The sequence below is a fragment of the Ovis aries genome, chromosome 11, assembly GCF_016772045.2.
Source record: "Ovis aries strain OAR_USU_Benz2616 breed Rambouillet chromosome 11, ARS-UI_Ramb_v3.0, whole genome shotgun sequence".
NCBI classification, from domain to species: domain Eukaryota; kingdom Metazoa; phylum Chordata; class Mammalia; order Artiodactyla; family Bovidae; genus Ovis; species Ovis aries.
Window position 1 is genome coordinate 45,323,023 of NC_056064.1, and position 14,671 is coordinate 45,337,693.

Genomic DNA, 14,671 nt, shown 5'->3' on the forward strand with positions numbered 1-14,671 from the left:
TTTGCACCCCCCTCCTCCTTTCCCGAGACCTCTGATTGTGAACAACCAGGAATGGGGTTCCTAATGGTCCCTGTCACAGCCCTTGACCCAATGGAGCGGACAGATGCCCCGCAGTTGTTCCAGAGAAGGCACCTAACAAGCCCTCCTCATAAGAGGGTGCGGAGAAACCCCTCGAGCCCTCCGACTCGGGCTGGGACGGCCACGAGACTGCGGCTACCCTGAGAAGCTAGGCGGACAAGCCCCAAGGGATGGAATGGGAGAATTAAAGGAGACCCCAGGAGACCTGGGTTGCGAGGGGTCTCCTCCCCTCGAGGTTCCTAAGGGGGAAGGAGTTTCTGAGGAGGGCTAATCCCCTGCCACCACTCCCCACTTCCCCCCGTCTCTGGCCTGCCGCCCCCTCCAACACCCCATTTGCTCAGGCTCACTCCCCTCCCCTGAGGCCGTCTGGACCTCCCGTTGCCCGCGAGCCTGGCACCCCCGCCTCGAGCCGCGGCTCCCGGGCCGGCACTCACCCGGCCCGCCATCTTCACGGACACGTCCGGCTCCGCCGCTGCAGCTCGGCGCTAGGCAGAGCCCGCCCCCGCCGCGCGCGCCCGCTGCCCGCCCTCGCGCAGGCGCGCAGCCTCCTTGACGCCCGCGCGCGCCCGGCCGCGTCCCCGGCGCCCGCGCCCCCGCTCCGCCGGACGCGCGCGGGTTCGGCGGCTGTCAGGGGCGGGCGGGGCGCCATTTTGAACTCGAGCTGCCGGGGGCGGCGAGGGCCAGTGACTGTCCATCTAGCACGTGTCTGCTGGTGACTCTGCAGGGCTCCTTTTGCGAATCTCATCACAGCTGGCTGTTTGCCCTGGACTATGTAGCAAGGATTTAATACTTTTAACCATTGAGCTCCTGCTTATCTCTGCCCTTTAATGGCCTTGTAACTTTATGCTCCCAGACCCACTTGGGTGAAAATGTACAGAAGAGCCAGCCCCCAGTGCGGGTACTGGCCTTCCCCCTGGGAAGATCAGTGATGCGTAGCGGGTTCTGAGTTCAAGTTCTTTGTGAATTCAGGCTTTTCATTGTAGGCGGACTTGTTTCCTAGCACCTGGAAATGATCGACCTTGGTGTTTACATTTAGTTTGTTTTGCCTGGAAAGCTCAGATTTAAGATTTCATTCAAATGTATAAGTGAATTGTGATTGTTTCGATGTCTTTATATAATTTTATTATTAAGTATGTTTACGTATAAAGGTAGGTTTATCTCTTAACAACCTTTTGTCATTTACCAGTGTTCATTTTAGACAGTATAAATATGGAATTTGAATGAATTGTGCCTTAAATTTGGTCTTTTTTTGTTGTTGTTGTTAATCTTGAACGTCTTCTGTCTATCACATTTCCTCAGAACAGGTAATAATAACAGCGCTCTGTAAGAAGAGAGGTTCTCCTAAATGGGGTCTCTGACGCTTTTATTGTCTCCACTATCTTATATTTCTCTTTATTTTACACAAGACAATAAGAAATGATGTCTTAACTTTTTCACAGTTAATTAGACCACTCTGCCCCGCTACCTCCCTTCATAGTTAATTAGAAGAAATAGTTTTTTCCAACTTGAGGAAAGGAAAGAATTATAAGAGCCGGCCATGCTTTAGCGACTTAACACGGAGAAGCAATAAGTGACCTGAAGATTGGGGGGGGGGGGGCGGGCGGGTAGAAGAGAAAAATCAGGTAAGTGTCATAAACTTTTACACTGTACCTGAGAATCAGACTGTGCTCTTGGGCAAATCAGATGTTAACTAATCATCGGCAGACCAGAGAGTTCATCAGGAAACGCAGGGAACTAGGTGAACTCTGATCTATTGACTTGGAAAAAACTATAAAGATAGAATAGACTGGGGAGTCAGAAGTCTTAGATTCTCATCCTTTTCCTTGCTCTGCTACTCTCTCCCCATCTTTGAGCCCCATGTTCCTTATTTAGGAAGTGAGAGGTATAATTCAATGAGCTTAACAGGTTGTTTTGCATTTTTTGATACTTTGAATGTATAAATCAAAGACATTTTGCCAAAATGATTACCAGATCCAAAAGATGACATGGGCTGTCAGTACACTGATCTGATGTTATTTTCAAGGTCGAAGAATAAGCAACTGTATTTATATATATGCCACTGCTGTGTTGTCTTGTTTTTGCTGGGTCAGCTAAATTGCGAGTGAAAATGTCTTCAGTCTCTCCGACAAGGAGCAATGTTTCTCATCTAGGAAAGATAGTCTTGCTGGATGCTTGGAAAGGTTCCTCTGTGTCAGCTTACAAGCATATGTACCCATGATAGGGATTTCTTTGTATTCTCTCAAAGGGTATCAATTCACTGGACTCATGTGCACAGCTCTCTGCAGGGTCCACCAAAGAAATAATAGGCAGACATGAGCTCCTGCCCTTGAGGTGCTTAGCCTCCAGCAGGGGAGTGAGGGTTCTGAGCTATCACTCCAGGTTGTCACATGTCTGTGCATCCCATCTGTGCCTTGCTCTAATATTCCAAGGTCATCCTAGAAACAGTGGGACTGTTGGTGATTCTGTATCACCTTCTGAGCAGTCCTTGCAGTCAGGACTGATAGGAAGCACACATTTTTTCTGCCCCAAATCCATCCCCCTTTTTTTCTGGTCACAGGTACCTGGGTTCACGTAGCCTCAGAAGCATTGTCAGACAAGGTACCTAGCACTCCCCTGGCCTGGGAAGGATCACAAAACCCAGACACAGTGTCAGATGCTCTCTCTCCCAAGCAACTACAATCTTGACCGTCCTGAGGAAGAAAGAAAAAAAAGCAAGAGCTGATTTACCCCAATGGTGATATCCTGAAAAGGCCATCTGCTTAATTATCTAGCCCCCTGGAATTTACCTGATTTCTTTTTTTTTTTTTTTTCTTTTTTAATAAAGTACCAATCTCCATGCTAAGGGTCGGACATGACTGAGCAACTTCACTCACTTTTCACTTTCATGCATTGGAGAAGGAAATGGCAACCCACTCCAGTGTTCTTGTCTGGAGAATCCCAGGGATGGGGGAGCCTGTTGGGCTGCCGTTTATGAGGTCACACAGAGTCGGACACAACTGAAGTGACTTAGCAGCAGTAATCTCTTATTTTATGTTTTAATTTATTTTTAATTTTGGCTGTGCTGGGTCTTTGTTGCTGCGAGCAGGCTTTCTCTAGTAGCAGCAAGTGGAGGCCACCCTTCATTGCAGTGTTCCGGCTTCTCATTGCGATGGCTTCTCTTGAGAATGGGCTCTAGGTGCTCAGGCTTCAGTAATTGCTCCATGGCCTTCTCGGACCAGGGATTGAACATGTGTACCCTGCACTGGCAGGCAAATTCTTAATCATGTGACCACCAGTGACATCCCACCTGATTTCTGTCTTTGGCAAAATCTGTTTGTCTCTCTTTGTCTTGATTTCTGTGACTTAATTAGTCTTTCCTTTCCTCAAAAACAAAAAAACAAACAAAATCTCCCTCACCTTGTCATTGATCCCTGAAAGTCTTTTCCTTTCAATGAGAAATTAGGAATGACAGCTTACAATGATTTAAATTTAACCTACAATGAAAATGACTAAGGTCAATTTCTAAGGTCTAGGGGGCTTTTTCAGGTGAGAGGAGATGGGAGAGGGGACTAGGGATAGGCTCAGAGAGGAAAGGGGGACCAGGTACCTGAAGGGTGAGAAGAGAAGATGACATGCAGGTAGCAATACCCAAGATAGAGAACAGTGAGGTAAGTGGGGAGAAGGTCAGCTCTTGCTGATCAGCTACTCTCTGACCCACCGTGATGGTTAATTTTACCTATTAACTTGGCTGGGCCGTGGTGCCCAGATACTTGGTCAAACGTTATTCTAAATGTTTCCATGAGGGTATTTGGTGACGAGATCTACATTTAAATCAGTGGACTTTGAGTAAGATAGCTCTCCATACTGTGGATGAACCTCATCTAATCAACTGAAAGCCTGAATAGAACAAAAGGCTCATATCCACTTAAAGAGAATTCTCCAGTGGAATGCCTTTGGACTTGAATGGCAGCTCTTTCCTGAATCTCCAGCTTTCCAGTGTCTCCCATCAGATTTTGGGACTTGCCAAGCCTCCAGCATCACATGAGTCAATTTCTTAAGATAAATCTCCCTATATATACACAGCCTGTTGGTTCTGTTTCTCTGGAGAAGCCTGACTAATAAACCGTGTTTCCTGCTGGTAACGAGGAAGTGATTCCAAACTCTTACGCTGTAAAGTTGGTGTAACCCGCTGCTCCCTGATAGGTAACCAGCATTTAGAGGTGGAGGCCTGATTCAAAGTTTTGGAGACTCCATGAATATATATATATTTAATTTTCTGGATTTTGGTGGGCGGGGGGCGGGGGGGCGCTGTGCTAGGTCTTCACTGTTGCGCGGGCTTTTCTCTAGCTGTGCGGATGGGGCGCTGCTCTCTAATTGTGGTGTGAGGGCTTCTCAGGGGCTTCTCTTGTTGCAGAGCAAAGGCTCTAGGGTGCTTAGGCTTCAGTAGTTGCAGCACTCCGGCTCAACAGTTGAGGTCCCCAAGCTCTAGAGCACACGGGCATCATTGCTTCATGGCATGTGGGATCCTCCCGGACCAGCGACCGAACCTGTGTCTCCTGCATTGGCAGATGGCTTCTTTACCACTGAGCCACCAGGGAAGCCCCTCCATGGATATAATTCTATGTTCAAATTATGTCCAGTTAAACAGCACATAATAATTGCTTCCTTAGAATGGGACTGATTAACTTTCGGACATTCTGGTTGTAGCAGTGATGCTAACAACTTAACTAGGGGGAAATAAACTTTTTCTGTGTTCGGAGGAATGAGAGCAATAGTGAGCTACATAAAGTGAACTGATGCTCTGTTATCCAGTTTATTTTAACAAAGAATATGATGTTTTGCTGATTTCCACATTAGTTAAGGGAAAACTAACTTTAGTCTGGAATCCTGGGGCTACACAAATGGCACTGGGGACAGAAAGGAGTTTTTAGTCACATCAAGGTGTGGGTTTCAGAGATCTTTGAACAGGACTGTATGCAGGTGTTTCGGGGAACAGCGCTGTGCGATGTGACTGTCAGAAGCTATCTTCAGGGTGTGTGTGTGTGTGACAGAAGGAAGGTCCTACACTGCCCCCTTGCAAAAGAAAAAGATCCTTGTGAAGCAGACAAAGGTCATCTTCATAAAACCTTTGATACCCTTCCCTCTACAGCGCCTCCTTTCTTTCCCAAGTACTTTCAGTATTAGTAACATAATAACATTCCTCTTTTCAGGACTGTATGCAATTTAAGAGAATATCGCTAGGAAAGCAATAAAGAAACCTCTAAGGGCAAAATTTCAGAGACTGTAACATCTTCATGTGGATAGCGATCCTTATTCTTGCCCCTCCGATCCTAGGCCATCGGTCAGCCCCCCATGCCCTCAGTCCAGGCTTTCAGGAAGCCTTGTTGAAAACTTCCTATTATGGCCCCATCATAGCCAATTTTAGGAAGATGAAGTCGCCATCTGTTTGTTTTTTGTCAGAGAAACCTATTTCTCAAAATGATGGATAAGGCTAGAGAACAGAACAGAATGGAGAAAGGATACAGAGTTTTCAGAGAAAGGAAGACCAGCTGATGCAATGCAGCATTTTAACTGCAGTCAGGTGTTTCTTATTGCTGGTTTCTTTCTTTCTTTCTTTCTTTTTTGATGAATAAGTCTTTTCTCTTTGGAGGATCAAGGACAAACACCTAGAGTCACAAAAAATCAATTCATTCTGGAAAGTCTGAGTGGGCAGGAGAGATGATAGGATCCTCCTTGGAAAGGGATGAACGTTGCTATGGAAACCAGCCATCCTTCATTGCAAGCCCCAGTGCACTTGCCAGGCTGCCTAACCCTGCATAATAACAACATGGGTCCAGAGAGGTGCCTGCATGTCTTGGAAAAGGAATCATTCAGATACTGGGGTCTGATGGGTTTTTATGCGTCTTGAAGAAAAGGAAGTTACAGTCTCCTGGGAGGAGCTGAGTTGCCTAGAACCTTAAGACACCAGCGACCCACAAACCATATTGTTGTTGTTTACTACTCAGTGGTGTCCGACTCTTTTGTGACCCCATAGACTGTAGCCCTCCAGGCTCCTCTGTTTATCAGATTTTTCTAGGCAAGAATACTGAATGGATTGCCATTTCCTTCTCCAGGGATCTTCCTGACCCAGGGATCAAACCCAAATTTCCTGTATTGCAGGTGGGTTCTTTACCACTGAGCCACTGGGGAAACCCCACAAATTACATTGGGGATGACTGTATTTTCTCCAGAGGGCTCCTGAGAAAAACTGAAGGTGTGTCTGAAGATTTCATCTAAGGGAGAGTTTCTGGAGAGGTTTGTTTCCAGGGTAAGGAATATGTATAGCAGGGCTTTTCAAGGGAGGGAGAAGACATCTCTTGAGCAGGATCATGGCCAGAACAGAGGGATAAGTTTAGTGATACTGGGGAAAGGTGGTCCAGGAATATTGTGTTACATTTAAAGTTTCTAAACTGAAATTTTTTCATGTGAGAATTAAATGAGATAACTATCACATAGTACTCAAGCACCTGACCCAGCAGTTATATGGCAGATGTGAGCTACCACTACCAAGAGTGCTGGAACTAATACTAATAACACTATTAACCAATTTTAAAGTCTAACGGGGGTGGCGTGGGGAGCTATCTCCAAATAAGATATTTCTCTGGGTGAAATTATCCCTTTGCTTCTCCCAAGAGCACTGTGTACTTTTCCATGCTGTACAAATAACATTGAAGAGAGAAGTGTATTCTATTAAGGAAAAAAAAAAAAAACCCACTCCACCATTACTGTCATAAGCAATTTATGAAGTTGCCACAGTTTGTGCTTGTTAAATTTCCCTGAGCAGCAATCATGATTTCTATTATACTTTCTTCCTAATTGTCAAAATGTTGCATTTTTTTAAAAAGTAAGTTGAGTTTTGCATCATAAAGTTAGCACAGCATTTTCTCTCAATCACTTAAAATGTCACAACCTCAACTCATGAATACAATCACTAGTAGGTTAGTGATTCCCTTCTAGCCTCTTCCCCTACATTTTCTCACAGGATTTCACTTCCCCACCCAGGGATTGAACCCAACCAGGCTATGGCAGTGAAAGTGCTTCATCCTAACCACTAGACCACCAAGGGATTTGCCCCCTATGTATTCTTATTAAAAAATATATATGTAGGTCTTCCTTGACTAACAATGGGGTTATATTCTAATAAATTCATCGTACATTAAAAATATCATAAGTTAAAAATGGTTTTATTAATAATATGCCTTGCCTACCAAACATCATAGCTTAGCCTAGCCTACTTTAAATTAAAAGATGCTTTTAATTTGAAAAGATGCTTTTAATGAAATCAAAAGACACTTGCTCCTTGGAAGAAAAGCTTTGACAAACCTAGACAAGGTGTTAAAAGGCAGATACATCACTTTGCTGACAAAAGTCCGTATAGTCAAAGCTATGGTTTTTCCAGTCGTCATGTACAGACGTGAGAATTGGACCATAAAGAAGGCTGAGCACCGAAGAATTGGTGTTTTCGAATTGTGCTGCTGGAGAAGACTCTTGAGAGTCCCTTGAGCAAGGAGATCAAACCAATCAATCCGGAAGGAAATCAACCCTGAATATTCACTGGAAGCACTGATGCTGATATTGAAGCTCCAATACTTTGGCCACCTGATACGAAATGCCGACTCACTGGAAAAGATCCTGATGCTGGGAAAGATTGAGGGCAGGAGGAGAAGGGGACGACAGAGGATGAGATGGTTGGATGGCATCACCAACTCAATGGACATGAGTTTGAACAAACTCTGCGAGGTAGTGAAGGATAGGGAAGCCTGGCGTGCTGCAGTCCATGAGATCGAAGAACTGGACATGACTGAGCAACTGAACAACAACAGCTTACTTTAAACATGCTCAGAATACTCACATTAGCCTGCTGCTGCTGCTAAGTCGCTTCAGTCGTGTCCGACTCTGTGTGACCCCATGGACGGCAGCCCACCAGGCTCCCCCGTCCCTGGGATTCTCCAGGCAAGAACACTGGAGTGGGTTGCCATGTCCTTCTCCAATGCATGAAAGTAGAAAGTGAAAAATGAAAGTGAAGTCGCTCAGTCGTGTCCGACTCGTAGCAACCCCATGGACTGCAGCCTACCAGGCTCCTCCGTCCATGGGATTTTCCAGGCAAGAGTACTGGAGTGGGGTGCCATTGCCTTCTCCGTACATTAGCTCACATTTGGGCAAAACCACATAACACAAAACCTGTTTTGAAATAAGGTGTTGACTATCTCATGGAATTTATTGGCTACTGCAGTAGAAGTGCATTCTGTTGAATGGTTGTATGGGTCCAGAATGGTTTCAGGTGTACAGTTGCTTACCCTCATGAATGTGTGGCTGACCCATAGAACTTGTGAGACCTGTGGGGCTTGATGTTAGATGATTTTGCCCAAATGGATAACGTATCACTGGCCCAGGAAAAGATCAAAATCCAGAATTTTAGGTATGGTTCTTCTGAATGCATACTGATTCCCTACCATATAAAGTCAAAACATTGTCAGACCATTGTAAACTGGGGACTGCCTACTTACATATATGAAACATATAGGTATGTATGAAACATATATAAAGACATGTGTTTATATGTATCTATAAATTGTAATCCTTTAGCAATTGAGTGCCATAAGGGCTAGGACACTGGATGCAGCTTTTGTGAAAATAATGCATCTTCTCCAGTTGTGAGACTGGAGGCAAAAAGCTATCAGCCTAAACACTCCTTCCATAGGCACAAACGGTAGGTAAAAAAAATCTAATCTTTGCTATTTCATCGTTTTTTCCAGCTTATGATGATTCCATTCAAATAAACAAACTGAATAGTTGACGGCAAAACCACTTTACATCTTTTCTTGCAAGTTATCAGGACACAAGTTGATCATTCTTAGTACAGGAAATAAAAATATTAGTAAACATTTGGGGGGAAATAAACCAAGTAATCAAAGAACTGAAAATTAAACCAACATATGACACTTCTTTTGGTTATCAAATTAGAAAAGAAAACAAAGACACTAAAAACCCTCCTTTTAAAAAGAACTTACCAGATGATAAAGCAAGTTCAGCTTTCACTTGGTTTATGGGAATGGAAATTTGTATAATCTATTCAGAATAGTTTGGCAAGTAATATATATCAAGATCCTTAAAAACCTTAATGTTTTGATGTAGTGATTTCACTGTTGGAATTTTTTTTTAATTAGGAAAGAATGTAGAAAGGGGAAAAAAAGATGTTCACTACAGCATAATTAATAAGAGAAAGGCTTTAAAAAATCTAAATATTGAACTATGATGAAATAAAAATTTATAGTTCTAAGGCAAGTCAAAGGAAATTTAAGCATAGAAAATTTTCTCTGCCCTTTGGCCTCCTCTCTCCCCTCTACTGTGGATTGTGTAGCCACATTAAAGTAAAGTGAAAGTGAAGTCGCTCAGTCGTGTCTGACTCTTTGCGACCCCATGGACTGTAGGCTCCTCAGTCCATGGGATTTTCCAGGCAAGAATACTGAAGTGGGTTGCCATTTCCTTCTCCAGGGGATCTTCCTGACCCAGGGATTGAACCCAGGTCTCCAGCGTAGGCAGACGCTTTACCGTCTGAGCTAGCAGGGATTAGGCATGCACCAAACCTCCTTATTAACAGAAATATCTTTTCAACCATAAATAGCAACAGTCTCCTAGCATCACCAAGACTATGCCTTAGAGATAACCTTTCTACTAATTTAGTAATGGGTGACAGTGACCCATGACCTGCTACTTCCTTTGTCCATGTAAACCTGGGTTGTGTAAACTTTTAATGTCATTTAATGTACAGCCCTCTGTCTCTGTCTCAAGTATCAGGGCTTCCCTGATAGCTCAGTTGGTAAAGAATCTGCCTGCAACGCAGAAGACCCTGGTTCAATTCCTGGGTCAGGAAAATCCCCTGGAGAAGGGATAGGCTACCCACTCCAGTATTCTTGGGGTTCCCTTGGGCTCAGCTGGTAAAGAATCCGCCTGCAATGTCAGAGACCTGGGTTTGATCCCAGGGTTGGGAAGATCCCCTGAAGGGAAAGGCCAGAACAGGAGTGGCAGCTGCATGGTTGAGAGGAGCTACCCCATATCCAAGGTTAGGAGCTGCGGCCGAGAGGAGTTACCCCACGTTTAAGGTAAGGAGCACTTTGCTGGAGCAACCATAAATAGATACCCCACCTCCAAGGTAAGAGAAACCCAAGTAAGATGGTAGGTGCTGAGAGAGGTCATCAGAGGGCAGACAGACTGAAACCACAATCACAGAAAACTAGCCAATCTGATCACATGGACCACAGTCTTGTCTAACTCAATGAAACTAAGCCATGCTGTGTGGGGCCACCCAAGACAGATGGGTCATAGTGGAGAGGTCTGACAGAATGTGGCCCACTGGAGAAGGGAATAGCAAACCACTTCAGTATTCTTGCCTTGAGAACCCCGTGAACAGCATGAAAGGCAAAAAGATAGGACACTGAAAGATGAACTCCCCAGGTCGGTAGGTGCCCAATATGCTACTGGAGATCAGTGGAGAGATTACTCCAGAAAGAATGAAGGGATGGAGCCAAAGCAAAGACGACACCCAGTTGTAGATGTGACTAGTGACAGAAGCAAGGTCCGATGCTGTAAAGAGCAATACTGCATAGGAACCTGGAATGTTAGGTCCATGAATCAAGGTAAATTGGAAGTGGTCAAACAGGAGATGGCAAGAATGAATGTCAACATGCTAGGAATCAGCGAACTAAAATGGACTGGAATGGATGAATTTAACTCAGATGACCATTATATCTATTACTGTGGGCAGGAATCCCTTAGAAGAAATTGAGTAGCCATCATGATCAACAAAAGAGTCTGAAATGCAGTACTTGGATGCAATTTCAAAATGACAGAATGATCTGTGTTCGTTTCCAAGGCAAAGCATTTATTATCATGGTAATCCAAGTCTATGCCCCGACCAGTAATGCTGAGGAAGTTGAAGTTGAATGGTTCTATGAAAACCTACAAGACCTTTTAGAACTAACACCCAAAAAAGATGTCCTTTTCATTATAGGGGACTGGAATGCAAAAGTAGGAAGTCAAGAAACATCTGGAGTAACAGGAAAATTTGGCCTTGGAGTACAGAATGAAGCAGGGCAAAGGCTAATAGAGTTTTGCCAAGAGAACAGACTGGTCATAGCAAACACCCTCTTCCAACAACACAAGAGAACTCTACACATGGATGTCACTAGATGGCCAACACTGAAATCAGACTGATTATATTCTTTGCAGCCAAAGATGGAGAAGCTTGATACAGTCAGCAAAAACAAGACTGGGAGCTGACTGTGGCTCAGACCATGAACTCCTTATTGCCAAATTCAGACTGAAATTGAAGAAAGTAGGGAAAACCACTAGACCATTCAGGTATGACCTAAATCAAATCCGTTATGATTATACAGTAGAAGTGAGAAATAGATTTAAGGGCCTAGATCTGATAGACAGAGTGCCTGATGAACTATGGACGGAGGTTCCTAACATTGTACAGGAGACAGGGATCAAGACAATCCCCCCAAAAAAGAAATGCTAAAAAGCAAAATGGCTGTCTGAGCAGGCCTTACAAACAGCTATGAAAAGAAGACAAGCCAAAAGCAAAGGAGAAAATGAAAGATATACCAGTTTGAATGCAGAGTTTCCAAGAATAGCAAGGAGAGATAAGAAAGCCTTCCTCAGTGATCAATGCAAAGAAATAGAGGAAAACAATAAAATGGGAAAGACTAGAGATCTCTTCAAGAAAATAGGAGATAGTGTGGGAACAATTTCATGCAAAGATGGGCTCAATATAGGACAGAAATGGTATGGACCTAGCAGAAGATATTAAGAAGAGGTGCCAAGAATACACAGAAGAACTGTACACAAAAGATCTTTGTGCCTGAGATAATCACAATGGTGTGATCACTCACCCAGAGCCAGACATCCTGGAGTGTGAAGTCAAGTGGGCCTTAGAAAGCATTACTACGAACAAAGATAGTGGAGGTGATGGAATTCCAGATAAGCTATTTAAAATCTTAAAAGATGATGCTGTGAAAGTGCTGAACTTGATATGTCAACAAATTTGGAAAATTCAGCAGTGGCCACAGGACTGGAAAAGTTTTCATTCCAATCCCAAAGAAAGGCAATGCCAAAGAATGCTCAAACTACCGCACAATTGCACTTATCTCACATGCTAGTAAAGTAATGCTCAAAATTCTCCAAGTCAGGCTTCAGCAATACGTGAACCGTGAACTTCCAGATGTTCAAGCTGGTTTTAGAAAAGGCAGAGGAACCAGAGATCAAAGTGCCAACATCTGCTGGATCATCGAAAAAAACACAAAAACATCTATTTCTGCTTTACTGACTATGCCAAAGCCTTTGACTGTGTGGATCACAATAAACTGTGGAAAATTCTGAAAGAGATGGGAATACCAGACCACCTAACCTGCCTCTTGAGAAACCTATATGCAGGTCAGGAAGCAACAGTTAGAACTGGACATAGAACAACAGACTGGTTCCAAATACGAAAAGGAGTATGTCAAGGCTGTATATTGTCACCCTGCTTATTTAACTTCTATGCAGAGTACATCATGAGAAACACTGGGCTGGAAGAAGCACAGCTAGAATCAAGATTGCTGGGAGAAATATCAATAACCTCAGATATGCAGATGACACTACCCTTATGGCAGAAAGTGAAAAAGAACTAAAAAGCCTCTTGATGAAAGTGAAAGAGGAGAGTGGAAAAGTTGGCTTAAAGCTCAACATTCAGAAAACGAAGATCATGGCATCCAGTCCCATCACTTCATGGGAAATAGATGTGGAAACAGTGTCAGACTTTTTTTTTTTTTGGCTCCAAAATCACTGCAGATGGTGACTGCAGCCATGAAATTAAAAGATGCTTACTCCTTGGAAGAAAAGTTATGATCAACCTAGACAGCATATTAAAAAGCAGAGACATTACTTTGCCAACAAAGGTCCATCTAGTCAAGGCTATGGTTTTTCCAGTGGTCATGTATGGATGTGAGAGTTGGACTGTGAAGAAAGCTAAGCACCAAAGACTTGATGGTTTTGAACTGTGGTGTTGGAGAAGACTCTTGAGAGTCCCTTGGACTGCAAGGAGATCCAACCAGTCCATTCTGAAGGAGATCAGTCCTGGGTGTTCATAGGAAGAAATGATGCTAAAGCTGAAACTCCGATACTTCGGCTACCCATGTGAAGAGTTGGCTCATTGGAAAAGACTCTGATGCTGGGAGGAATTGGGGGCAGGAGGAGAAGGGGACGACAGAGGATGACGTGGCTGGATGACATCACCGACTCGATGGACATGAGTTTGAGTGAACTCTGGGAGTTGGTGATGGACAGGGAGACCTGGCATCCTACAATTCATGGGGTCACGAAAAGTTGGACACGACTGAGTGACTGAACTGAACTGAATACAGTCATTGGGCTTCCCTGGTGACTCAGGCCAGTAAAGTATCCCCCTGCAATGCAGGAGACCTGGGTTTGATCCCTGGGTTGGGAAGATCCCCTGGAGGAGGACATGGCAACCTATTCCAGTATTCTTGCCTGGAAAATGCCCATGAACAGAGGAGCCTGGTTAGCTACAGTCCACAGGGTCCCTAAGAGTAGGTAGGACCAACTGAGCGACTAAGCACGGCACAGTACAGCATACAGTCATTAGGGCTTCCCAGGTGGCGCTAGTGGCAAAGAACCCACCTGCCAGAGCAAAAGACATAAGAAACGTGGGTTCGATCCCTGGGTTGGGAAGACCCCTGGAGAAGAAATGGCAACCCACTCAAGTATCTTTGCCTGGGGAATTCCATGGACAGAGGAGCCTCGCGGGCTGTCCATAGGGTCGCAGAGTCAGACACGACTGAACCGATTTAGCACACATGCATATACTTCTTGACCAGGAAAGTATTAGGTTAAAAAGATTAAGATGTTATACAGTCCTAGGCTTAAAACTCTGCCCAGCTCCTTTATAAAACAGAAATAATAGTAGACTCCAACTAACGCTGGGCGTTTGGTCACACATATCAAGCCCTTGATATATTTCCTGACAAATTTCACGTGTTCAGTAGATGTTAGTTTTCCAGATTATGTACCACTAGGTACAAATATTTATGGGCATTAGTGAAACAAGATGGCATTGGGGGCTGAGTTACCGACTGCATTTCTCAGGAAGTGAGGACTCTGGTTCTGTACGTCTGAGGAAGGTGCAGGTGGCTAGTATTTTCCCCAACTGTCGAAAATATGTTCAAAATCAGGGCTTGTGTTTAGCTTCAGACTGAACAGGAAATCTTCCTTATGCCTAATTTCGGTGCCGATGACTGGACGTTTCCCACACAGAACGCCGCCTCAAGCTAGTTTCTACTTTTAGCTCAACCCGGGCAAATTTCCTTAAATATCTCTCTGAGCGTGGTCCCGCCCACATGCCCCACCCAGTGGGTCTGAATGCTCCCGGGGTTAATTCAATCCGTGGAATTTTTTCGAGCTGATTGGTGGAGCAAATCGGAAATCTTTTTACTTTTTTGATTGGTCTCACGCAGCCTTGGGGCGGGGCACATGGGCGTGCCTCGCCGGGACGCGGTGAGCTGTCATTGGAAGA

The 14,671-nt window shown here is 44.4% G+C and overlaps 1 protein-coding gene across 4 annotated transcripts in view; it reads right to left on the bottom strand.

Moving 5' to 3' along the window:
• Positions 1–569, bottom strand: part of NSF (N-ethylmaleimide sensitive factor, vesicle fusing ATPase) — a 149,247-nt gene extending 148,678 nt beyond the window's left edge. For all 4 annotated transcript variants that reach the window (XM_004013003.5, XM_027974387.2, XM_060394932.1 and 1 more), the window contains exon 1: positions 513–569. In XM_004013003.5, the coding sequence (XP_004013052.2) occupies positions 513–524 (12 nt within the window). In that variant the 5' untranslated portion in view covers positions 525–569. The remainder of the gene's footprint in view (positions 1–512) is intronic.
• Positions 570–14,671: the final 14,102 nt, after the last annotated feature.